General features: G+C 50.2%; 1 protein-coding gene across 2 annotated transcripts in view; it reads left to right on the forward strand.

Annotated features, from left to right (window-relative positions):
• LAMA5 (laminin subunit alpha 5) overlaps window positions 1–26,574 on the forward strand; it is an 88,363-nt gene that overhangs the window by 12,829 nt on the left and 48,960 nt on the right. For both annotated transcript variants that reach the window (XM_071447108.1, XM_071447109.1), the window contains exon 3: window positions 23,613–23,730. In XM_071447108.1, the coding sequence (XP_071303209.1) occupies window positions 23,613–23,730 (118 nt within the window). The remainder of the gene's footprint in view (window positions 1–23,612; window positions 23,731–26,574) is intronic.

Below are 26,574 nucleotides of genomic sequence, written 5' to 3' on the forward strand. Positions count from 1 at the left end.
TTTCTCCCTAGGTGTTGTTGCCTGTTTATAACGTTGGGGTGATGAGAAGCAAAGAGGCTGACAGTGAGGTCTCCTGCCGTGGAGCTTTTTATTTCCTCCAGCCTGTCCCTTCTTCTCAACTCCCTGGGATTCTTCAAAGATGAGCAGAGAGCCCCGGGGTGAGCGTGGGCTGGGGAGAGGTCAGGCTGGAGCAGGAGAGGCTTTAGTTTGTAATGAATAGCTGGAAGGCAAGCCTGGTCATTTCTTGCTGTTCTCCTGGAAAGTGTCTGCTTGGCTGGGCTGGAAAACAAGAGTGTGCCTTGACTGGGGTGTGTGTGTGGCTCCACGTGCTCGGGTCAGCCCTGCCTGGCCGTGCCTGGCTGTGCCAGGGGGGTTCAATCACAGCAGGACTGCCTGGGTCAGGCCCCTCTTGGTGCTGTTCTCCTGCCTCAGGGAGATGGTACAGGGAGCTTCTTGGGAAGGTCTCTATAGCCAGAGAGGCTCACAGCTCTGACACAGAGCATGCTGGCATCCCAGCAAGTGGTTTAGCATTTTCTGTGCTTTGCTTTGTCCCACCTGCAGAATGGGAATACTGTGTTTTATCGCCATCATTTTCTGTGCAGGAGCCTGTGTAGCACCAGACCAATCAATGATTCCTTGAGCCAAGCTCTTGGCTTGGCTCTGTGCAGCCCTTTTCCTGTCTGTCACTTTTTGAGCAAGTGAGAGCATCCCTCAGCCCTGTGAGTGCTGTCTGTCCATGAACTCGTGTCCTGCACACACCCCTGAGGGCTGTGAGCCTGCAGGCGCTGCCAGCCCTGCTCTTTGTGACAGCCAGGCTCATCCTGTGCCATTGCTCAGCCAGCTCAGTTCTTGATACCTGTCCTGGTTGGGATGAGCAGCCCCTCAAGTGAGCTTTTCCTGCTTCCTGTGCTCAGTTCCAGGAGCTGTCCTTGCCCTCCACAGCTCCAGCACTGCTATGTCCTGGCTCAGAGCCACAGGGCTGGCAGGGAGGATGCTAAATACACTCTTGATCATCTGCCTAGTCAGCTTCTCTGCTCTTTCAAGCCTGTTCTAGCCCCCTGCACCTTTCTTTTGATGCTTTACCAAGCCTGGCTCAGCCCTGCATTCATCTCTGCCTTATCCTTTTATTACAGTCATAAACGTGGGCCTTCAGGCTGTGCCCAGCCTTGATCCTCAGTTGTTTCCTGTTTTCTGGAATCAGTGCTCTTCAAATTCCAGACTTCCCCTCCCATGTGTAATGCCAAGCAGTGCAATAAATAGTTCACTGCTTCCCGTTTGATAGAAGTGAAAATGGAGATCAGCAGGAAGGCACAAGGGGAAGGCACATGCCTGGTGTGCTGGGGAAGAGGCTTCCTAAATGGATTAAGAGCAGACTCCAGATCAGTGGCAGTTGGTGGGGGCAATGTGGCCTATTCCCACAGACCTGGTAACTGAGGTTGTGCTTCTGGAGGTGAGAGAGGAGAGATGGGAACAGGGTGAGTCATACTGGGACACCCAGGGAGGAACAGGACAAAGCCTTGGGAGTGACACATGGATGACTCTGCACAAGGCAAGGGCTGAGCTGTGGTTTGGGGCTTCTTTGGTCACCAGAGGCTCTGACAAAAACGAGAGGAATGACGTTTTGTTCCCCACAGAAGGACTTGCCAAGCGTAACTATAAAACCGCCTTTGTTAACATGAGGTCAGTGCTAATGGAAGGTGGGTCTGGAGGGTGCCAGCTCCTGTTTGTGCAGTGCAGGAAGCCACATTGCCTGTTTCCTCCAGGCACCCCAACCTGGCCCCAGGGCTTTGGCAAGGCAGGGAGAGGATGAGCAGGCACTGGGGCAGCGATTGCTGCTGCACCAAGTCCTGCCAGGACTCGTCAGTCAGAGCTCCTGGAGAGCAGGGTTAGGATGGTAGTTTGACATTCTTGTCCTTCCCTCTGTCAAACAACAAAACGTTCATGGGAGATGCTGTGGCAGAAAGCACCATGCCTCTTGTTCCCAGCCATGTGCATCTACCTGGGGTTCAGCAGCAGGGTTAAACCAGCTGGGCTCCTGTTGCGTGGTTATCTGGAAGTTACAACAGTTTCCCTTAGAAGAAGTTGCCTTTATGCTGGAAGATTTGCATATCACTGATGGCTTTTTCCATGAAGCTGTGTGCTGTAAACTGTGTCTTTGATGGAGCAGATTTCCTGGCAAAGCTTGTGTTTATATCTTGCTCTGGTTGTTGTGCCCTGCCTGAGAATCACTTTGCATCTTCTGCTTGGCATCCTGAGTGTTGCCAGTGGTTGTTTGTGTAACCCATGCAGGGACAAGCAAACAGCCAAACTGAAAATGCCACAATTTATTTTTTTAGTTTCTCTTTTCCCATTTCTCTCTCTCTGCCTGCTTTGATGCAGAGCTCCCCTTCACACACACACTCAGCTGAGCTCTATTTATGGGTTCCTGCAAGTTCCCATCACTGTGGGCTGGAGCATGCCCTGTGCCCAAAATCCAGCTGGCATGCTGCTGTAGGCATCTCTTGGATCTGGTTAAATGTGCCTAATGCCAAGCCCCAATGGGAAGAGGAAAATAATGGCTTTCTGGTATTTGCACATAGTTGCAAACTGTAAACACAGGCTCATGACTACAAACAGAAATCTGTAATGCTGGTTTCATCGTGACTTCACTGTTGTTGTCCTGGCTGTTTGCTAAAGCTGTTCCTTAATCCTATTCCAGGCTTTGGCAAAGTCTGCATCCACCCAAACTTAGTGGGCCACAAAGATTTTGGCTGGACTCCAGGAAGGGGTTTGATGATTTCTTTTTTTACCATTTGTCCTTTTCTGCCTTGGAGCCGGCTTGCTTCAAGTTTCTGCAGGTGGGGCTGGAAATACAAGGGAGTCTGGGGGGGATTGTGAGGACAAACCCTGCGTTCTTGTGAGCCCTGTAGGTCTGGCCAGCAGCAAGAGCTCCGCAGAAGCACTGTGGCTGCAGATCTGTGCTGTAGGGAATGTTAATCCTGCTGTGACCCTGCTGTGTGCTGCTGTTGGGTCAGCTGTGTCACAGTGGGGAAACCTGCTGACAAATGCCAACACGCTGCATGGCTGGGATGCAGATTTCTAGAAGAATAAACCTGCTTGCATGTGTCGAGTTTGGCTTTGTTGAAATCTGCTAACGACCAGGCTTTAAAGCCAGCGCTGTCAAGGCTTGCAGGAATTCCAGGAAGGCAGAGGAATTCCAGAAAAGCAGAAAGGGCTGCCTGGAGGCTGGGGGCACTGGGGTTTGGTGCAGGGACCTCATACAAGGTGCAAGGGAGACTTTTCCTGTTGGAAATGAGTCACCTTGGTACACGTGGGATCTGAAACCTGACAGTGATCCAGAGAGGGGCTTCCCAAACCCACTTGGCCCTGGAAGTGGTGATCTGAGAAATACAAGGAAAGACAGGCATTTGTCAACTCCAAGAGCTGGGTTCAGAACCAGACACAAATCAGGTGTCAGAGCTCCAGCATCCATGTGCCCTCCCAAATCCAGCAGAGGGAGGATTTAAATACACTCCTTTTGGGTGCTGGAGAGCTTGGGCTTCCTGAGGCTCATGTGAGTCATTTATCACTGGCACTTGGCCATTTAAAATGAGAAGCTTCTCAGGGGCTTTGGTGGCAAGCAGAGACCTCTCAGGTTGTGCCAGTTTTTAGCTAATTCGTCCTCTTGTTTCCTTCCTCTCCTCACCCTTCCTATGCACACAGGTTTGTGACAGGATATCCACTCCATCCCAGGGAACTGGGGGAAATACTTGTAGCATGGCCTGCTGCCAAGATTGTTTTGTTCTTCTTGCTGCTGAGAGAACAGCCCAAGGAAACCCTTGGAGCTGAAGCTGGCATGCAACTTCGACTGGATTTCCTGCAGCTCTGGAAGTGAAATGTATGACATGTGTTTTTTGGTTTTTTTTTTTTTTTTTTTAATCCCATAAATGCAAGGAAAGAGGACTTGGGTAGGTTACAGACAGGCTGGTTCTGAAATCCTCTCTTTGATGGGAAATTGCTGTGTCAGACGTGCAAGTTGTGCTTTGTCAAGGTTGAAATCGATCTTGGGGTTTTTTTAGTTGAATTAAGAGCTGAGATGCAACAGGCCTGGGGTTTTTAGTATAGTTTAGTGGTGAAGATGCTGGTTGACCATGCACCATTCAGTGTGTTGTAGCTGCAGGCTCTCCTTAGTGATTCCTGAGTGCTCCATGAAGGCATAAGTCACTTTTGTCACAAATTCAGAGCTGTGTTGATAATGGCAAGAAAAGTAGTGAATTGAAGTGTCTGGGACTTAACTCCTTGCTGTGGCCAAATCAATGATGTCCAGGGCCCTGGGGTGTTGAATAGAGGGGGTGAGACAGCTCTTCCTTGCTCTGCCCACTGTGGGACACAAGATTTGGCTCCTGTTTGTCATAGCAGATCAGGTGACATTTATCTGTGCACATGCTGTGTTTTAGTGAGATCCTGATGTCCCTGCCCAGGACCTCCAGAAAACTGGGAATGTCACAGAGATGTTATTCACTGCTGGCCACAGAAGCAGCAGATGCTGTTTCAAGTCTCATCCAAAGCACAAAATCCTGTTTGTATCCTATGGAAGGGTATTGAGTGTTTCTTTTTTCAGCCTGTGATTTAGCCAAGGGCTTCCTTAGCAAACTTAGCAAATCAGCAAGGCTTTGGCAGTACTGAAAAGGGTCTTACTATAGCTCTTTTATAGTATTTTTTAAATTTTATTTTTAGTACTGCAGAGCCTGGGATGTCTGGATGGAGCAGGTCCCAGATCTGTACAGCTCCTAGCATGCTCTGGAGAGCCTGTCCTGACTGATGGAGCTGTGCTTGTAAAGCTCTGGGGTGTAAAAACCAGCCTGCAAGCTGTCTAAAGCACAGACAAGTATTCTTTTGTCTGGCTTCTCCCTTTTAATTCTCAACTGGCCCAGGAACTCCTCTAAGAATATTTAAATACCTTGTGCATTGAACCTGTATTGATCTTACTTGCTGCAACTCAAACAACGCCACAGAACATGCAGTTGGGAGCATTTGTTTGCTCTGGATGGTAGGAATGTCCTCTTGAAAATGTGCTGGGCTTTGGTAAGAATGAACAGAGGGTTTTTCCACCCCCTCTGCAGGTTTCTGAAGGCCAAAGTCTGGAAACGGCTTGGAGAGGCTGCTGATAAGATACGCAGCAAAAGCGCTCGAGAGCCTGGTGTAGGAACAGAAATGTCTGAGCTGTTTGCTTTGCTCTTAACAGTGTGAAAAATTAGTGTGTCTCATTAAGGAGCCTGGGGAACTGTGTGCTCAGAGTAAGGGCTGTGCTGAGCTGGCTTGTGTTGTCCCTGGGGCTGGCAGCTTGGTTTGGAGTCCCTGGGTAGGAGAGGGGAGCTCCCTTGGGCCCTGCAGAGCCCCAGTTGTTGCAGTTTGTTTTTAGCAGGCTCCCTTTGCCTCTCTGAGCTTGCTGCAGATGTGGAATTGCCTCTTGATAGAGCAGGCCCTCTGTTTGGAGATGTGATTCTTCTATCCAGTTTATCCTTTATTTTCTTCTCCCACCACCCTGTTGTTCGTGTGTCTCATTGCTGGAGCTCCCCAGCACTTTTGGTAGCAGGTCTGTGCACCTGCTAGAGGAGAGTGCTGGGGGCTTTTGGTGAGGCTGTGCTCACACACCATCAGCCTGGTCAGGGGGATGCTGCTCTGCACTGTGTATTTTATACCAGGGCTGCTTTCTGCCTGAGAGGTGTGAGTGCCCACTCTGGGCTGCTCTGGTATCCACAAGGCATCTGCAGAGAGCCCCTTCCACGAAGGCCAGTTGGGCATATTTCATCAGGGTGTGGTGCCATGAGAATGACAGCATAGATACTGCTTAAAAACTTGGTTTTTAACCTCTGAAGTCAGACACACCTGTGCTGTGCCCCCACCCTGCACATGTGCCATCCCATGTGCCTGCCCTTCTTTCAGCAGTGGGCTTTATTTCAGTGGTGTGTGCTTACTCACCCAGACCTCTTATCTGCACTAAATCAGAGCTTTCTTAAGCCCTTGTGTTTTCTGTATCACTCTCCTTATCTCTGTTCCTTCCCAGGGCTGGGCAGTGGGAGCAGGGAACCTGGAGGGGCTGTAAATGCCTGTTTGCCATGTAGTGATGCTGTGGGGCTTAACAGCAACAGGCAAGGCTGAGAGCACCTGTAGGACAGTTGGGTTTTCTCAAATTGCTGGGCAGCTGGGGGGTTCTGCAAGGTGATTTTATGTTTTAGGGTTGGAGGCAGTGGGATTTGTAGTGCGTTGATGCAGTCCAGAATTGCAGTTTCTTGTGTGGTTTGCAGGTAACGGGAAAAGACTGAAAACTGTCTTGCAGCTTGCTGTCAGGTGTAGCTATGGTCATGTCACTGCTCTCTGTCCCCTTTATTCACAACCAGAGTAAGGATATTGTGAAATCCTGTGGAATTTGCCATCCCCAGGGAAGGGCAGCAGCTCCACAGCTCTCCCCACCTTTACCCCAGTCTGTAGGCAGAGGTGGTGCAGAGTTTGGGCCATGGCCAGAGGTGGTGCAGCTTTGGGCCATGACAGCAGGTGCTGCATCTGCAGGTGCTGTTTTGGGGGGAACCCTGTGCCATGTGAGTACACCTGGATGAGGTATGAGTGCCTGCTGTGGTGCAAGCAGCTGTGGGGATGTGCACATCCTTGGAGTAATGTCTGGACAGTTGTACAGCGCTGTCAGTGCTGTGTTTGTAAGGCATCTGACCTTTCTTTTGCTAAGGCTTTCAACAAGTCAATTTACAGTCTTGGAAGGGACCACCCAGAGCAAGGTTTTGTGGCTGGGGAGAAGGAAGGGAGGGAACTCTTCAAAGAATGGAGGAGACAAAATGACTCCCATGGCCTGTATATTGATTTCCTGAGCCTTGAGGCTCCGGGGCAGATGCCAGTGTGCTTTGCTGTGATCTTGGCACACACAGTGTGCCCCTGTCCCTCAGCAGCAGGGAATGGAGCTGATCACGTTTCCCCAGGCAGATCGGATTGCTGGGGGCTGTCAGGGGGATGTGCCCTGTGCCTGGGAGCAGGGCTGGGAGCACTGCAGGACAGGCTTTGGCTGGGCCTGGCACACACACATCTAGTGCCAGCACCCTCCTCAGCAGCCCTGGAGACCAGGGCCAAGCTGCAGGGCTTGTACCCGTGCTGTCTGCATGAATGGCTTCACCTCCCTGCCTTTGAAGATGATGATTCTCTTTTGAAAACAGGACATCAGGAATCTGTTCTCAAGGCGTGTTGAAAGACACTATTTACAAATGTTCATCCTGGAAAAGATTTATAAATATTTATCTGGCCCCTTGGGAGCAGATGCTTACAGTACAGTGGCCTCCTGTGGACTGAAGTACAGCTGTCTGACTGCTCAGGTTGGTGTCCTGCTGCAATCCCACTTCTTCCCAATAGCCACTTACTGCAGACCCCGTGGTGTTCATGTCACTGTCACACACGGGGCTGTATTCAATGCTAAATTGCACTCAGAGGGCTCTGCCTCCTAAAGAACTGGGAGTGTTTAGCAAAGGGTAGAATTACTTTATTGTAGTTATTATTTGGCTGCTCTAAAGGTATTTCGGGACATTCACATCAATAAAAGCTTCTTGTTGATCTCCTAGTGGCATGATGTGCTACAAAAATGCTAGTGCCATCTGCAAAGTCCCAGCCTTGTGTCCTTGGTTCTTGCTCCAAGGAGCAGCACAGATCCCAGATTTCAGCAGCACTGTGGGGTGCACGGTCCCTGCCTGAACCAGAGCAGATCCCAGAGCCTGATCAAGATGAATCCCCCGTGCCTGGGGTGCTGATGGCTGCACACATGTCCAGTGAGGACATGCTCTGGGTGTTCCAGGCGTGCTGAGTTTCTAATCCCCTGTTCATGCTGTATCCATGACTGGTATGTGAGTTCCAGTCCTTTTTTTTTCCTTGTGTTCAGGGATAGTGAGTCGCCCCTGGTGATGCTATTTTCTGGGCAGGGAGTGGGGATAAGGACTTGGATTTCTGCAGTGGGGGGACTGATCAGTTATCATGTCCCTACACTCCCAGGAAGGAGGAAACCTGAGATGATCTTTGGTGCTGGTGTTGGGAAGGCTTTGGGGTTTATTTCCCCCATCCCAGTGTCAGCAGAGAGTCCTGGTGCAGCTCAGCATTCCTGCCCTGCGTGCCTCAGTGTCCCCAGGGCTGGGACAGGATGTGAGCGTGTTCATGGCGTGGTGGCCCTGGCTCAGGTTGCTGAAAGGGAGGGAGGGGGGTGACAGGTGTATGGCTGGTGCTGCAGCTCCCTGTGCTCTGCCAATAAAACCCCCTGGGTTTGGAACTGGGTCAGGAGCCTGACCTGGAACGCACCCATGGATGGGCCCGGGGAGTGCTGGGCTGTGCCACTTCCTCCTGTCCCTGGCTGCTGCCTGAGCCAGAAATTCTGTGAGAAATGTGAGCAGGGGGGTTAGTGCTGCTGGCTGGGGGCTGCCTGAGCAGCAGCACTGCAGTGATGAGCTTTGCAGCCCCTCTGTGTGCCAAACCCTGTGCGAGCAGCGTGGCCGGAGCTGTGCTGAAAGCACCCGTGCTCAGCAGAGTGAACCTGCCGCACCTGGGCTGGGCTTCTCTGTCAGCAGCAAACCCTGCTCTGGGCAGGTCAGAGGAGCGTGGGGCTTTGCAGGGAGCAGAGTGAAGCTGCTGGGGATGGCTGGAGAGCAGAGCGCCCGCACGTGCTGTGTTAATTGTTGTTTATTTGATGTGCTGTTAGTTCTGGCACAGCCCAGGCCCATGCTGGGGTGGATAATGCTGGGGAACAGCGTGAGCTAACCCTGCTTCTCAAAGAGGAGTCTTGAATTTGCCAGCAGCATCTTTTCTCCCAGTGGCTGCTGTGTGCAGGCAGGGATTGGGGAGGGGAGTCTCTGTCCCCAAGGCAGGGATGTGGCACCCTTTGCTTTTGGAAGTGCCTTTGGTGTTCAGCAGAGCTGCAGCAAACCTGGACAAAGGCTCCAGGCTTCATTTTCCCCCCAGCTACAGGACACATGGGATGGGGCATCTGGAAAGGCTTTGGCTCTGGATTCTGCCTTCTCTCTGCTGTCCCTTTGAAGGCTCTGCTGCACAGGCAGCAGTGACAGCCAGCCCACAGGATATGGCCATGCTGGGGACAGTCAGCAGCCTGCCTGCCCCAGGGGGACTGCCTTGTGTCCCACCACATTGCAAGCTATCAGTTTCCTGTTATTGGTTACAGCAACACAGCCCCTGCTCAAAAACAACCCTCGTTAGCCCTGCCTCTGAAAGAATTTGAAACTGTCATGAAGGTTAGAGGAGAAACATTTTCCCAGACATCTCATCCAGGGTTTCTGAGCATTTCTGTTCTCATCAGCTGCTTGTGCTTCTGGGGAGAGCCCTCAGTGTGTGCAGGCAGGGGTGTGCTGGGCTGTGTGGGCATGGAGCACTCACCTGGGGAGTGCCCATCCAGCAGCACCTTCTGTGGCATGGAGCAGAGGCACATTTGGGCAGCCTGGCATTGGCTTTAGGTGGTGAACCAGCCAGGCACAGGGCTTCCCTGGCAGATAACGTGTAGCCCTGCAATTATCATCAATGACTGCTTCTGGATCTCAGGATGTGAGGATTAATGGTGTTAACATGCAGGGAGAAGAATAGGGACCCTCTCATCCTTTGGAAGGGTTAGTGTGAGGCTCTGGCCTGGGCAGAGCAGTGTTTTGCTTGCCAGAACATGTGCCTGTTGTTATTCCCTGTGCTCGTGCTGGCACAGGCTGGAGGAGCTGGTCCCAGGGACAGTTTGGGGCTGAGGGAGTGGAGGGACCTCTCTTGTCATCCCAAGGGGTTGGGGACATGTCAGCATCACCCAGAGTGCACCAGCTGGGGTGGAGATCTAAAAACTCCCTGATATTTCAGTGGGTGATCAAAACCATACTGAAAATCTCTGCCACTGTGAGTTGCTGCATTTGATTAAATAAAATCAGCCTTTCCTCATCCTCTTGGAGTCAATCTGACAGGGGCAGACAAAAACCATGTTGTTGATATCACACTCACAATATGATCTTATCAGCCCCTGCCTGTAAATTGTGACCAAGTTTGACTCTTTCCTTGGATTGATTTAGGAAGGTTCCTCTTCCCCACAAATTAGCTTTCCAGATGCTTACTTTAAAGGGGAAAAAAAAATAGGGATTTTCTTTGGCCACCTTTCCAGCTTCCAGCTGTTAAGTGCTGGAAATGTGTTCTTCATTATGTCCAAGAGAGAAATGTTTCTTTCTTCCGATTGGGGAGGCAATAAATATTCCACCAGATAATCTGCTGTGGACAAGTGAGTTAGTGTGGTTTGTTCTCTGGGCAGCAGAGATGGCTGCTGTGGGGAGCCAGCATCAGTGTGATGGACAGGGCAGGGATTCAGCTGTCCCCAGGCTGTGCAGAGTCACTTTATTGGATTATGGTGTCTGGTTCTGCCTTCAGAACCAAACCCCACAGCAGAAATCAGCAGCAATCCTTAGCAGCCCCTTTGCATTAACTTCCCAGCCCTGCCACTTCAAGCTGCCTCCTACTATTCCTTTCTCCTCATCTGACCCCAAAGCAGTTGAGCTCTGGGCTGAGCCTGATGAGCCAGCAATGGGGCTATTTTGGATTAAGAGGAGGAGGAGGGGTGAATTCCAGCTCTGTGGATTACCCTGTCCTTGCCAGCATTGGCTTTGGTCCTAGCAAGGATGCTCCAGCTTGCTTCCAATGGTCCTGGCCAGCATGGCCTGGGCACTTCCACGGATTAGAGAATTGCAGGATATCACCCTGCACTCATCCCAGCTCATGTTAGGTGGCTGAGCTGCCAAAGTTTGGCACTCACTTTCCTCTTTGGTCAAGAAGGTGCACGGGGTTAGAAGAGATAAATTTGGCATTTGCAAGAGTTTGTCTGTAGTCCCTGCATCCAGCTTTTCAGATCTCCACCCCAGCTGGTACACTCTGGGTGATGCTGACATGTCCCCAGCCCCTTGGGATGACAAGAGAGGTCCCTCCACTCCCTCAGCCCCCAGCTGTCCCTGGGACCAGCTCCTCCAGCCTGTGCCAGCATGAACACAGGGAATAACAACTGGCACATGTGCTAGCCAGCAAAACTCTGCCCAGCAGAGCCTCACACTAACCCTTCCAAAGGATGAGAGGGTCCCTATTCCTCTCCTTGCATGCTAACACCATTAATCCAGCTTGGAGGTGCCAGGGGATGGTGATGCCAGGGACAGTGTCCAGATCTGAGGGGATTTTCTTGGGAAAGATGGAGATGGGAGCTGTCATTGATGCTAACAGCAGCCCCTGACCTGAATCATGGCAGTGGTGCTGTAACCAGGGAGTATCCATCAAGGACTCCTGGGAGCAGAACAGCAGCAGTTGATGCTGTAGATGATAATTTGTATTGTGAAAGGAAAAAGCCATCAAAAATGCTGTGGGCTGATTAAAATTTGAAGGAGTATGAGCCAGCATGAGCCCCAGCAGGGAGATGAGATGACTGGAAGAGCTGAGCTGGGCAATGGAGCTGCAGTATTTCTGACAGGAAATGCAGGAGCAGCCCAGTGGCTGGGGGAAGGTGGTTGGTTCCCAGGGCTGGGAATTCTCCCAGGTATCTGCTGAGATCCCTGCTCTGCCCCTGGGATGGGCAGCTCATGTGCAGCCCATGTGGCCTCTGGGGAGTGTAAGGAGGCACAGGTATCCAAATGGGAATGTTGGGCAAGTTGCCCCTGTAGCACAACTGCTGGTGCTGTACTGGCCAGCTCTACAAAGCCAACCTGGATTCTAAATCACCTCTTGTGCTATAGGCTATCCTGCCTATGTACCTTTAAAAATGATTCCATTAGTTTTGCTTCTCACATTTTCTGTGGCAACAGCTCAAAAGTAATGGGAAAGGCAAGATGGGACTTTTCAGATGTTCTAGGCTTTTATTCCCAATATGGGAAATGCTTTAAAATATCTTCTTTGACCATAGAAACTGCAGCATATTTTCACTTTAAAATAACGTTTAATAAGTTTTTTTTTTAACTAATTAACATACCAGTAGAAGCAGGAGGGTATAAGTCAAGCATTAAGAGAAAACCCTTGAGGATGAAATGAGTTTGTGAGCAATTTGGTCTTGAACTCTGTGGGACTGGGACTAAATCTGTGAATTCTTCCCGGATATCCCGACAGCATTCGGACCTCTAAAAATAACCCAAAATGTGAATAGCCTGGATGACCTCAGAGCTGCTTTTCAAGAGACTTTTAGTGCAGTCAGAGTAGGTGAACACCCTGCAGCACATGCAGGATGCAGGCGCCCCTGATGAGTCAGCTGGGGGATCGCTAATTGGTGCGTGCTCTTCGTTAGCATCAGCCTTTGATGGATGGGGCTCCTTCAATGAGCAAACAGTGCTGGGGCACAGTGGCCTCTTCGGGAAATGTGAAGTGAGTCTGAAGAGCCCAATTAAGCAGGTCCCAGGGAGAGCTGCTCACAGCAGAGCCCAGCCCAGGATTTATTGCTGGGCTTCAGGGCTGGGAGGAGATGCAGGCTGTGCACAAAGGTGCTCACCAGGGAGCTCTGCTTTGAAACACAGCAGCCAATTTCCTTTCACCACAGCCAAGCCTTATCTTGGGAGATTATGCTGGTCTCCAGTCTCCTCTGGTGTCATAACTCTGCTTTTCCTGGGCTGATAGGTTTGTGCAAAAATCCCATAGCAGCAGCCTGGGATCTGATGGGGCTGTGACTCACAAGCCCTGGACTGTGTGGGAGGTGCTGGGACCAGGCAGTTTGGGGCTTTTTGGTTTGTTTTTGTGTTTCATTTTTCGGAATTATTTTTTGTTTAACTGGCAGATGAGAAGAGCTGCAGGACCTGTTGTCCTGGACGCTGTAGAGAGGCTCAGCTCAGGTGTGTTTTGAGGCATCTCCTGGGTGCCTGAGTGCTGTTCTGGGTCTGTGCAGATGTGTGGATCCTGCTGTGCTCTCAGGAGAGGGCTGCCCACCACCTGGGCTGTGTCCTGCTGGTCTGACGTGCGTGGGGATTTCTCCCAGTGGTCATGCATGGATGCTGTCCAAGGAAAAGGTCTCTGGGCCACGTTCTCCTCAGCCAGCCAGAGGAGGTTGTTTTCTCCAGCTCCTGGGAAACCCTTCTCAGTGCACTCTAACAAACACAACTGCAGGAACCCACTGCTTACAGGGTTGTTGTCCAGAAAGTTTGCCCTGTGAGCTGTAGATAAGCTGCTTAGTCCACCATACCCAAGAATGGACCATAGTTTATATTGCTGGCACAAACATAACCGAGGTGTGTTTGCTTTTTTCCCTGCTCCTGTGGTCCCAGTGGATGCTGCCTAGCTTGACATTACTGATGGGCTGCAAATAGGTTGGTCTGGGGGAATTTTGTAGTTACCCTGTCCTCATCAGCCAGGAGAGATTATTTCTCCTCATCTCTTCTTGCAAAACCCTCTCCTGCCTCTCCAAGTGTGCTGGGTAGCCTGGTTGATGAAGATTTGGGGTTGGTGTATATATATATTTATATTAATTTTTTTTTTAGCTCATTCATATTGTTCTGTGATGCTCTATGTTCTTTTTGAAGCTGGGGCAGGAAGAGGCTGGAGATAAGACAACAATGAAAGGCTGGAGTAAGCCATGCAAGCGGAGATAATGTACTTCAGAGAATATGAGAGCTGGCAGAGTGGAAAGTTCAAGGAAATTTGAACTTTTGGCCACTTGATTACTTTTCCCACCAGCTGCTCTGCACAGCATTGGCTTGTGACGTACCTGAGACAGCTTTTAGTTTTAGTTTTTAGTTTTAGTTTAACTGGGACCACCTGTTAGATACAAGTTCATTATGTTCAGCGTTGTTTGACATCATATCTATTAATTCACTAATTTTCATTTTAATATTTAAAGGATTTAAAGGTCCATTTAATGGATTTTGCTCTTAATGCCTGGCCTAAATCAAAAGATTTCTCATGTACCCTCCTCAGCTTTTCCTCCCCTGCATTCTTGTTCCACAAATCCATCTTGTGATATCTGACACCTCTACAACGAGGAGAAATTAATCACTGTGCATTTTGTCTTGATTTTGCACCCTCCCACCCCAGCTTGTTGGGAAGCTGGTGTTAGATCATTAGGGTTCTGCTAACCCTGTGGAGAGAGGTCTCCTTCCTGTCTGCATTGCATTTCTCTCTCTAAGTGCCTGGGTTTGGGAGGTGTTGAAGGCAGAGTGGTGATGGGGAGATAGAGCGAGCTGCAGGAACTGGTTGCAGGGTTACACTGGCTCCAGGGGGTTTCAGGCATGTTCAAACAAAAATCCTTTCTTGAAAGATGGCTTTGAAAATTGCTGAGTATTGCATCTCTCAGGAACTGAGTTCTCAGGTTGAACCCAAACAGAGAACCAGGCAGACTCCTTTCTGACTGCCAATTTCTTTGCTTGGCTTGAAATGCCTGCAGGGGTTTCATATTTGTAGGCTCCCCATCTTTACTGGGGTGCAATTTACACACAGACAGGGTTTGATAAGTTCAGATATCAGCTGTACAGTGTAGGTACCACATAATCTGCCACACAAATCTGCCTCAGTACTCCCAAATCCTCAGCAGCCCACGCTGCTTCCATATAGAAACGGTGCAAAAATCGATGTCCTGGCTGTGCCACTTTTTAATTGCAGAAGTGAAGTGGTACAAAAGGTCAGAGCAGATTTTTTAGTGAGTAGCTGTTTGGTGGAAATTGAGGAATTTTGGCCCTTGCAGGCTGAAATTCCTGCTTGGTTGTGTGGGAGCTTCAGCTCGGGGGAGGCAAATCCATGGAGGCTTCACCCAGACTTTATTTATAAGGGCATGAGTGGCTTTCACCTTGCAGGCTGTGCTGTGGTGAGAATGGGAGCTGTGAGGAGAAGAGCCCTGTGCCTCCTTTCAGACCTGAGCACAGCAGAAGGCTCTGAGCTGGGTCTGTCACAGCTGTGCCCATACATCTGGCTCTGGAATGTGCCCTGGTTCATGGCTTGCTTCCATCACACTCGCTGCCAGAGCCGTGGATTCCTCCTATATGTTTTAAAAGCAAACAATCCGTGGCTGTGGGCACTGCTCCCTGTGTGTCAGCACGCAAGCAGCTGGGGGAACACTGCAGCCAAATTAACCCAGAGCTGTTCAGTCCCTCTCTGAGGAAATGAGGAAGATGAGCAGCAGTGACTGATGAACTCTGGGTGAAATCCTCTCACGGTGGTGATGTCATTGGCAGGTAGAGGAATGAACGTGGGTTTTTAATGGAATTCTCTTCCTTGTGCTCAAGGTCATCGTTTCTGCCCTGTCAGACATTGATAACAGGAGGTACCAGGCAGGGCTGTGGTTGCTAAAAGCATTACAGCTCTTGACTTGGAGCCCATTGCTGTCTGTCCCAGCAGCAGGTGCCCAGGGAGGCCTCACACACAGTACCCACAGCTGCTGGCACAGTTTGGCAGTGAGGAAGGGGCTGGGCTGGGCTCTCCTCCCAGCTGAGCTTGCTGTGCAGACATGGCCAGGCACTGCAGAAGAGAAGAGGGACAGGTTTGTCTCTAAATCTGCGCTTTCTCCCCAAGAACTAATGGACAGGTCAGGTTTTTTTAGCCATGTTGTGAGAGGTTGTGGCAGTGCCATCCTCTCCTTCACGTCTCCTGTCTATTGTTTGAATCACAAATCTCACAGGTGTGAGATTGTTCCCTGAGCAAGGGCAGCACTGGGATCAGCCGCTCTTGAGGGGTGTTGTCCATGTGAGCACTGGAGGATGACCCAGATGGAATTAAAAGGTTCATTTCCAGTTCAGTGCCATGCTGGAGCTCAGTGTGAGGTACTGAGCCCTTCATCCTGGGCACAGGGATTGCTCAACTCCTTCCAGGGCAGAGATGTGCTCCTTGTGTAGAATTTACCGTGGCAGAATGGGGCACTCCAAGGAGATTTGTTTATTTCCTTTCAAAGCCTGTCTGGCATTAAAAGCTGAGTCAGTTCTTTCCCATTAGTCACAAATACCCCACTCTCCTGGTGTGTGGAGTGACAGCTCCCTGAAGAGACTCTGCTTCTCACAGTCTCAAATAACTGCAGGCAGATGACATCCCTCAAGTCAGCCTTTTTCTTAGCAATTTCAGACTCAGGCTGCAAGCACACCAGTTAGTATTAGCAAGCTGGAATTCCCCACTTTTTCTATTTATAGGAAGGCACTTTTTTTCCTGTATGTTCTGGGATTACAAGAGTTTCTGCTATGGTGTAGTTTTCATTTTGCTAAAATTAGTCTCAAACTCCTGTTGGTTTAAGAGAGGAAAATTAAGGCAGTGGACCCAAGGCCCCTCAAAAATCAGCCTGGAGAGCCCTATGGGGTTTTTTCCTCTCTCATGAAGTTAGGTGGCTGGATTTATTTAGCCGGCTGGTTTTGAGTGGCTCCCAGTTAAATTCCTCTACAATACCAAGTCTTCCTGAGACACCTGCTTATTGCTCACCTGTCTGCAGCTGTTTGCAGGAGCTTTGGCTTTTTCACTTCTGCACATTGGACAGCACAGCACAAGCACATGGCTGTTCACAGTGAGGGCCATCAGGGCACTTTGTGTCTCTGTAAAAGAGGATTTTTTTTTTCCTTTGAGTCACTTTTTTCCTTATCCCCCTTCTCATGTAATACTATACTTTACTGGGAGGAAGACCCTGGTATGAACTGCCACTAATCCTGCCAGCTAATTATTAATTCACATATTTTCCCAGAACACACCACTCCTAAAAAAGCCCCAACCAAACATTCCCAGAAACTTCCTAGAAGCATTTAACCATCAAGGACAATTGACACCTCAAGGTAAATAGTCTGAAATCCTGAATGCAGCTACAGTGTCTTATCTCTGCAGCACCAGGAAGTTTTAAGGGCCTCTTTACAGCCACCTCTGTGCTGGGTTTCTGATGGTGTTTGCAGGAGGATTAAAGCAGCTGGAGAGGCTGGGAGTCCTGGTGGAGACCCCTGCCCCTCTCCACATTGTCTGAGCTCAGTCAGCTCCTGGCTGAGCTGGCCTTGCAGACCAGGTGGCCTTGTGCCTTACGAGGTGCCCAAGGACAGGGGAGTCCATGTAGCTGTTCCCTGAGGGTATTGTAGCTCAGGTTTGGGCTAAAAGACAAATCTTTAAGTCTTGTCTTTAATGGGTTACTTAACACTTTGCCCAGCAACCGAGAAAGTTGCAAAGTTCCATGTCAGTCAAGTGCAGGAGTCTCCTACTGGGCAGTGAGAGCTGCTGTGGGCAAAGTCCTTCTCTGTAGTGACTGAAGCCTCATCCCAAGGAATTCCAGCAATCCCCACTCTGGCATGACCAGTTTTGCTCTTCTGCTGCCTCTGGTTGCTGGGGTGACCCTTGGGGGCTGTTGGGCACACACAAAGGGCTGACCCCACCTGCTGGGGTTTGAGCACAGCCTTGTGTTTGACCACATCCAGGCTGGTGTGTCAGCATCCCTGGTGCTGCACCTGTAGCTGTGTGGCATTTGCTGTTTGCAGCTCCAGCTGGGCAGGGATTTAACAGGATGCTCCTTAGTGCCAGCTGGCTGAACCTGCTGCCAGTCAGGCTCTTGCTGCTGCCCTGTTGCAGGTCATTTCTTCTAATACTTGGCTGTCCAGATCTTCAGCACTGTGCAGGCCACAAGAGATGGCACTGCTCTGCCCTGCCATGTGCCAAGTGCTGCAGATTTAGTGCCCCAAGGATCTTTGGCAGGAGGTGTGTGTGGCACTGGCAGGGGAAGGACAACTTGCACAGGAGGATGCTGTGAAGATAAAGCAGTGCTGTGTGTGAAATCAGTGGGCGAGCCAAATCCTTCTCAGAAGTGGTGTTTAAAGAAAAAAATCCTTTGTGGAAAATGCTCCATCAGCTGTTCATCTAAGCCAAGCTGCTTAGGAAGGGAACAGGCACTGTTTAGAAAATAACAGCATAAAGTATTGGGTTGCTGCTGCTGCTTGTTGTGGCACGGAGCAGGTTTCATGCTGGCTGGTAGCTCTGAATCTGTGGCTTCTTGGAGAGTGTTTTCTTTGATCTCTCTCAATAAAACCCCAGAGTTTTGAGAGGAAAACTTGAAAACAGGTTGGTGCAAAATGGATTCTCAGTGCTCGCCTCTCTCCCCTGCCCTGCTGAGGTGTTTAATCGCTGCCACTTTGCACCTCTGTCCTTCCCCTGTGGTGAAAGGGATGGCTGGTTGTTTCTAAAGCCTGGCTGTCAAAATATTGAGATACAAGCATAGGGAACCTTCTCATTCAGAACCTTGTAATCCTCCATGAGTAACTTGGAAAAACATAATTTTTAGGAGTGAGGATTTGAGACACAGACCTAACAAGAACTAGCCAGGAGTTGCTGTGAGGAAAAAAGCAAAATGGGGGCAAAGCATATTTCAGTGCACACCCCTCTTTCAAACACAGACTTTTGTGCTTTTATGTGTGGGGTTTGTTTGCTCTCAGGCACTTGAGTATTTTATAGAAAAATGACTGGATAAAGAGCCGTGCCCACTTGGAGGGGAAGCACCTTTGTTTGCTGCCTGGGAGGGTTGAAGCAGTTCTTGTGTGATTGAAAATAAAAAGTAGACACACACTAAATGTGAGAGATTTTATTAAAGGATTTTGATGGATGGGCTGGGGAGAAATAAATCTGCTGTAAGACTGCAGAAGCTCAGCAGGGGGACAGTCAAGTTGTTAATGAGTAAATTCACTGCTTCCATGAGAATAAATTATTACAGGCAAAGGATGCAAAAGGGGCAGGTCACTGACCTAGAGAAATTCAAAGTGAGACAGAAGCTCTCTGCCTTTCCAGGGCTTTTCCACCTCCTGTCTATTTGTTTGTGGGGATAAAAGGGGCACAGAAAGGCACCTTATTAGCTGTAGCTGCTGCCAGTGGCGTGGTGCCAGCGCTGACCCATGGCAGCAGAGCAGCCACTTGTCCAGGCTGTGGGCAGAGGTGACCTGTGCTCCCTGAGAGCTGCTTTTCCTGGCACTGTGGATTGATAACCCCATCCAGGCTCTGACATCTCCACGTTTTCCAGGTGGGCTCATGCTGCAGTGATGGATCAGGCAGTGCCTGGGGGCATGGATGGGCTTGGGAGAGAGCAAAATAATTTGATTTTTGAAAGTGGGGAAAATTAAATTAACGCTTCCCCACACTTTCCATAGCAGTTCTTTTTCTGCTTTTCCTGCTACTAGGTTTTGCATGTGCCCCTAAACAGTGGGAGTTATTGCCCATACCCTAGCATGGCTCAGCAGGTCCTTCCCTGGAGGGAAATGCCCAGCAGGGATGAGCAGTGCTGGTAATGCTCTGCACACACACACACCCCACAGGGGTCTGGAGCAGTGGTCAGGAGAGATGAACTGCTTTGTTTCTACATGGTGCTATTTTAATAAGTCAGTGCCAAAGGTAATAAATCTGTCCTGTGGAAAATTAGCGAGTGGTTTGCTGTGTAAACTCCCTGGGTCTGCCTCCCAGCCAGCACAGCCTCAGACCTTCTAATCCCACAGCCAAAAAGAGCCCCTCTTGCTGCTGGTGGAAATGTAGTTGTCAATGTTTGAATGATGTGAAGGTTTATTTTGGTTATTGAATGTTCCTGCGTGGCTTTGAGGTGCCTTGGACTATCAGTGAGATTTCCCCAGAACTCCCTCACCAAAGCAACACAGGATGCAAACCTGGTCCAGCCAGTTTTCTTCTTCCCACATGTACCTCCCAGAGCTGGAAAAGTGAAATCAATGTCTTGAGGGAAGGAGTAGAGAAGAAATTGTGAGAGTTTTCCATCATGTGCTGCTTACACAGAAGGATGGATGAGCAAATGGGCAGAGAAGGTGCTGCTCCAAAAGCAGCTGAGTTTCTCCTGACTCTCTGGAATCTGTTTTTACTCCTTAAGTCTTTGCACTGTCACACTGGGCAGTAATCAGGATTACATTTTAATGGTATTTATTATATTTTAACGGTATTTTGGTGCTGGATAAAGCTGCCCACTATCTAAAGGTACAAATGGATGGAGTGTGGGACACAGAGGAAATGCCCTCATCTCCATCCTTCCAGGCACTGGGGCAGCTGCAAGTGATTGTTACTAAGGAAACTTGCTCCAAAACCACTAACAGCAACATCAGCTCCATGTAGAGATGTTACTATTTTCAAAGAAATCTGGTTGCTAATTAAAGCAGTGTCAGAATTTCCTGGCTGGAAGGTCATTTTATGGAATTCCACAGCCTGGTCAAAGGTTGAGCTGTACCTGGCATGTTTTCAGAGGCAGGGAAAATAAGGGATCTGTGTGCCTGGAGACAAGTGTGAGCATCAAGGCTGGTGTTTCACCTCTTTTCTCCATGAAGAAGGGAAGAAAATGTCTGAAGTGGCTGAGAGCATAGAGGTTTTTATTCATCTGACTGATAATAGGAGCTAAATAAAGGCTTTGGAAAAAAAAAAACCCAACCATTTCTCTTGCAATATTGGTTGGGCAGAACTGTACTGGAACTAAACATGGAATGAAAAGTCTGGCTTTTCTGCCAGCTCTATTTTTAGAGCCACTGCTCCATCTTTGCATCTGAGTTTTCTCAGCAGATGCACTGGAAACAGGCAATTTGCTGTTATTTTTTTCTGGCCAGGCTGTGATCATCTGCAAGATAAGGATGTTGGATGGAGGGGCAGGGGACTCACCAGACTGGACAAAAATCCCCCAGAATACCAGGACATGGGTCTTGTTCCAGGTCATTGTGGGTCACAGACTCCTGAATATTTTCTGTGCTCCATTAGGAATGACCCTTCCATGCTGGAAGGGGAGTGGTTCTGCAGTGCTGGCTGGTTTATTTGTGTCCCAAGACTGTGGTCACAACTGGAATAAAATTCAGCAGCAGTAACAGCAGTGCTGGAGATGGATTTGGGTATGGAGGGAGGAATTGTGTTTGGCTTTGAGAGCAGATATCTGCCCTGTCTTTTAGCTGAGGTATTGCAGATGTATCCAGCAAGAACCCAGAGGTTCTTGTGCTTTGCTGTGAAAAGCAGGAATGGGAGATAAAATCTGTGCTAGCCCTGGTCTTGGGTATCTGACCCTGCCAGTGGGGCTGGGACTGCCTTTCAGAGAGCTCCCAGCAAGCAGGGACGCTGTTTTATCAGCAGTGTGTGTGTCCCATGACCCAAAATGCTCTGAAACCATCTCTACCTCCTTCTTTCAGCAGGAGAGGGCTCAGAGGGGCCCAGAGCCTGCCCAACCCTGCCCTGTCCCGTTTACAACTGAGCTTGCAACCAGCAGCAGCCCTGGGTTTTGTTCTGGCTGTTGTTTTCACTTGGTGAATCACTGAGCCCCAGGCTTGGTTTTGTGTCAGATTTTGGTGTTTGGGCAAAAGCTGCCCCAATTTGCCTGCCTGGTAATCCATGCTCTCCAGAGGGAGGGGACTTCTGAGAACCAGGGGCTGTGAGGAGTTGGACTCCAGCACATTTAATTAGGAACCCTCTGTTCCAGCATGGAGCTGATGAACAAAGAGCATGGACCCCCTAGAAATTCCCTGGGATTTACTGGCAGTGAATTCATTATTGCCTTTGCAAAAAGAAAGGCAGAAGAGAGGGATGCACCTCACATTTCTGAATTTGCGTTTGTGGTTGCTGTTCATTCAGAGCAGAGAACCCCCTGTGCCTGAGGCCAGAACATGTACAGGTATTTCTGAGCCACAGGGAATTTTGTGCAGCTACAGGCAGTGCTATAGATTCCAGCAGGAGCATTCATTTATTCCCTGTGGGATCAAGCCAGAGGAGGGTTTAGAGCAGAGGGAAGGTGTCCCTTCACAGGCTGGTTGGTGTTCAGCCCTGCTCCCATGCCAAGAGGCAGATGTTGGGCTGTGAGAATGGTCCTGCAGAGAAAGCAGCTGCCTGAGCTGAAGCCTCTTGGGCTCCCCTATCAAATACCAGCTCTGCTGAGAGGGTAAGCAGGCAGAAAAAGCTGCTCCTCAAAAAAAGCCTGGCCTTGTATGCCTTGACAGCACGGATGTTGCAGAGGGGAACTAGGGCAGCACTGAGGTCTGTTTTCCCTCAGTTTTTGAAAAGGATGCCTGTTTGCCCCTTGGCTGGGCTTGAAAGTCTTTTGACAGCAGAGAACCGAGTTGGGTGACTGCTTTGGTTCCTTTATTCTGGATGGCACCAGTCCTTAGCAGTGCAAACCCTGGGAGGGGTGGCAAATCCCACCCTCCTGCCCATTCCCAGCTGGAGAGCAGCCTCTGACCCCCTGTGCTTCATCCTCCTGTGGATTTCCCAGCTGGATCTGGCTCACTCCTCCCTGAGCATCTCTCTCAGGCCCCCTTAGCCTACACCCAGCTGTGTTTCCAGGTGTCACCAGCCTGCTAAGTGGGGGACAGGCTGCCCCAGAGCCAGAGGAGCATTTGGGAGTCTCCTGAGGAGGTTTTTGCCTGAATGCCCTGCCGAGGGGGGGACTGAGCTGGTGCCAGTCCTCAGGGCTGCCCACATCCCCTTGCTCCATATCTGCACACCAGCACTCAGACCCCAGCAAGGTCTGTGCTTTATAGTTGGCTTGGTAGATTTTAAATACTTCTTTCTTGTTTTTTTTCTGCCCTTTGCTTGCCCAATCTGTGGATTGTCAGGGCTATTTTGGAGGCATGTTATTATTAATGAGTGTCCTCTGGCTTGGTGATGTGTGTGGCCAGGGCAGGGCTGGGGTGCTGGCTGCTGTTCTGGCTCCTGCATGGCTGAGATGGGCACGGAGCCCTCCTCCTCCTCCCCCTGCAGAAATGTCCCTCTGGATACCTGTCACTCTTCAGGGGGGTGTATGCTCATACAGCCCCAGCTCTGCATGAGGAGGGACTCTTGGGCTATAAATCTCTGCCTTTCAAGCACTAAACTCCCTTTTGGGTTGTTTTTGACATTAGGAATTTCCTCTGATAAGAGAGCTTTATTTGCCTTTAAATATCACTTTGTGACAGGATGATGGAGTGGGGATTCTTGGAGTGAGCCTGTGCCAGCCGGGGAAGGGAAATTCTGCTGGGGCTTTTGTTTCTCTCTAGCACTGACATTGGAGCCCTTTAAAGACTAGGTTTATTTTATCCTTGGCAGGAGTGTGTGTGCACATGTCAGTGTCCAGACAAATGGGAGCAGCCCCGTGTTGGAGCTGTGCTGGAGCCAAGTGGGTCTCCTGCTCTCCCCTCCCTGTGGCACCTGGGGAAGAGGGGCTGTGCTGGGGTTTTTCTGGAATAGGCTTCCAAAAAAAGGTTATGTTGGTGAAGCAGGGCTAGTATGTGGAATGCCTTAAAAAAAAAACCAAAAACCAGAAGGAAGGGTTTTGTGGTAGTGTCTGCAAGGTAGAGTTGGGTGTTCCTTGGCTGGCAGGGCAGTGTGTCACCTGTTACCCCACAGAGATCCCAAAAGCCAAGTCCCCAGGGCAGCATTGTAGCTGGCTTGTAATGCAGCCTGCTCAGGCTAAGCCTGAGGTGTCTCCCAGCACAGGCTGCAGCCACAAAGTCTGAGCTGTGTTTGCATTCAGGGCGAGCTGAGCTCCCTAATCTGGCTCTCTGCAGCAGCCCTGTTGTATCACCATCCCTTTAGATACCGAGGATTTCGCTCCACAGGCTGCCTGTGAGCAGCAGGAGCTGCAAAGTGCCAGCTCATTTATTCCACTTGGATCCCAAGGAGTTCTCTCTGCTTTTCAGGATGCCTCAAGCAGCCAGCTAACCCTGTGTTCTTTCTTTCAGCTCTTCCATGTAGCATATGTCCTGATCAAGTTTGCCAATTCCCCTCGTCCTGACCTCTGGGTGCTGGAGCGATCGACTGATTTTGGCCTCACCTATGAGCCCTGGCAGTATTTTGCCTGTGAGTATGACAGGGGGCTGCAGCTCAGTGCCAGGGAGTGGGGCTGTGCTGAAGATAACTCTGTGCAAATACAGGGTTGGGTTTGGAGCTGTGTCATTGCTGTGATGCAGCACATGTCTTCTGTTTCATCTGCTCAGTAAGGCTGCAGGAGTTGAAGATTGAATGCTCCTCAGGAAAAGAGAGCTATTTTACTCTCTGGTATTTTTAATAAATGTATTTAAAAAGAAATGTATTTTTTAAAATACTGTCATGACATGTAGGGAGTGCCAAAGTTGGCACCAGTGTCTGCAGCTGGGTGTTGTTGCTCTAGGCCTGAAGGTGAGATTTCTTATCTCCTCCCTGCCCTCCTCTTTCAGTCTCTTCCCTGTACCATCCAGGCTGTATTTCAGCTCCTCCAGAAGCCAAGCAGCAGCTCACTTCCAAGTGGCTGCTGTTACAGAAAAGTCTGGATGCAGCAAATATTCCCTCGTGCTTATCAGTACCGGAGATTGGATCCAGCCTGTGCAGGGCAGGGACTGCTGTCCTGCTGCTGTGCAAGGTGGGATCAGAGACAGCTGGCTGGAGGGGAGATCCAGCCTGTGCATTTGGCTTCCCAGTCCTCTGATTAAAACCTTAAGAAACAGCTGGTTCTACAAAACTCTTCTCCCAGAGGGTCTGTGGGGTAGCCGGATACGAGGAACTTGTTAACCACCAGCTCCTCCCAGGAGCAGCAGCAGTAATTGGGAGAAGATGTGAGTTAAGATCTACAGCCAGAGCTTAAAACCTGGCAAGAAAGGACTTGGGAGCACTCAGAGGCCTTGCCCTGGGCTGTCCCTAAAGGCTCATATTTCTGGCTTACCTGTGAGGCTGTGCTTTGGATTTCTGGCCTCTCCTTGTGCAAAAAGGAGCTGCAGATGTGTTACCCTGTGTTGCCTTGGTGTGGTAGCTGCTCTCTGGGGTGGATGTTTTTCTCTTTGCTGTGTGCTAGTGGGGAATTACTGCTGTCAAATTCCTGCTTTGCTTTTTTCTGTCATCTCTGAGAATTTCTCTGCCAGCCCTGAAGCCTCTCTTGGGGCCCATTACAGTCATGTTCCTGCATAGTCTGGAGCTGTACAGGGAGCTCTTGCCCCCACTGGTGTGTTCCTGTGTGTAGTGGCAGTGCTGCAACATCTGGAGTCCCCTTCCCTCCCAAAGCATCAGGCCCTGTCACCCCTCCCCTGGAGAAGGGAGATGCAGTGACACAGCCCAGTGGAAAATTCCCATGGAAATAAAGAGGTGGCTGCTCCAAAACCTGCCAGATTTGCAAGCACAAGAAGTCCTCTGCAGAGGTTTATTTTTTTATCATAGGGAGTTCTGTAGGTGGTCTAATAAAAGCACTGCCAGGTCAGTACCGGGTTAAAAGCAGCTGGCAGAAATGCAGGGTTTGTTCAGAGCAGCCAGTGAGCCTTGCCAGGGGTGGCACTGGCACTGCCCACCCACTGTGCCTCCAGCTGCCCATCACAGGAGGTGCCAGGCTGCTTTTGGGCTTAGCTCTATGGGAGGAGAGAGGAGTGACTGCTGGGTGAGGCTCTGTCCTTGTCTGTTTCCTTGAAGCACTGCTGGGGTTTGAGGCCAATGGGTTGCTCTGTTTTAGCTCAGAATGCCCAGATTCTGGCTCACGTGGTTGTGCAGATTTTGCAATAACTGGAGGAGTTCTTTGGTTTTCCTGAGTAGCTGCTTGGGCTGAGCATCCTGTCTGCATGCAGCCGTGGCAGAGCTCTGGAAATCCATCATCTCGAGCCACTGGTGACAGGTTCCTTGCCTGGGGCTTTAAAAATAAATTGCCTTTAAAAAAGCACCTGGTGAACCCAAGAGACCTGATGTTAAATATTTCCACATCTTCCTGTGGATGCAACTGAGCTCTTGCTGTTGCCAAAACAGTGTTTCCCAGAGCAAGGCCACTTTCTGAAGACAAGGTGTGGATGGGTGCAAGCCAGAGGTGAAGGCAGGGAGGCAGAAATTCTCTGCTCCACCTCTGCTGTTCCTTCTGCCTGGCTCAGCCTACCCATGCAGCACATGGAGTGGGGCACTGGAGGCACATTGAGACAGATTTTGGAGGATTATTCCCATGGATTGTGTTAACATTTCCCCTTCAGTTTCCTGTGTGAGCTGAGCAGCTCTGGCAGGAACAGGAGATTGTGTTGGCTGCCTTTTCTTCCTTTTTCTCCCCATGGAAGCACTCTCAGGGGCACTGCAGTGCCATTCACTTCAGCACTCTGCTGTGAGCTCCTGGCACAGGCGAAAAGGGAGTGGGAAGGAGCAGCAGCCTCTGTCCAGGCTCTTCCTGAGGGAACAGTCCCTGAAAGCAGCAGGTTTCTGCATGGGTGGATGCAGGTGCTCACCACCCTGCACAGGCAGGCCCTGAGCTGCCCCAGCAGTGCTTTAGTTGGCTCTGCCAGCACAGGGATGCCACACATCTGGGGACAGGGGTGCTGGACTTGCAGGAGCAGTCATACTGGGAAGCCAGGCCATTCCTGTAGCTGCAAGGACAGTGTTGGCATTCAGTGTCCCCAGAGCAGGTCACCAAGCCAGCAGAGTGGCTGCCTGGTGGTGCCTGCTCCCTGGCTTTATCCAGCCTTGCATTGCCACTCAGTGGCAGCAGCCCTGGTTTGCTGTCCCCAAGGAGTGCTTCTGGGTGGCCTTGGCATTTCTGCTTTGTGGCACTGTTTGAGAGCAGAGTTCAGAGTGAGGTGTGGGGAGGGGACCTGCAGTGTTTGGGAGAGGCAGAGCAATGGCTTGCAGGATCTCTGCTTGTCCACCCTGCCGGGGGGAGATGTCCCAGCAGTGACTGTAGCTTGTGCTTCCTCTTATTGTTGGTTCTGTGCT

The sequence above is a fragment of the Agelaius tricolor genome, unplaced genomic scaffold (assembly GCF_023055355.1).
Source record: "Agelaius tricolor isolate 1412-34295 unplaced genomic scaffold, bAgeTri1.0.p SCAF_23, whole genome shotgun sequence".
NCBI lineage: Eukaryota > Metazoa > Chordata > Aves > Passeriformes > Icteridae > Agelaius > Agelaius tricolor.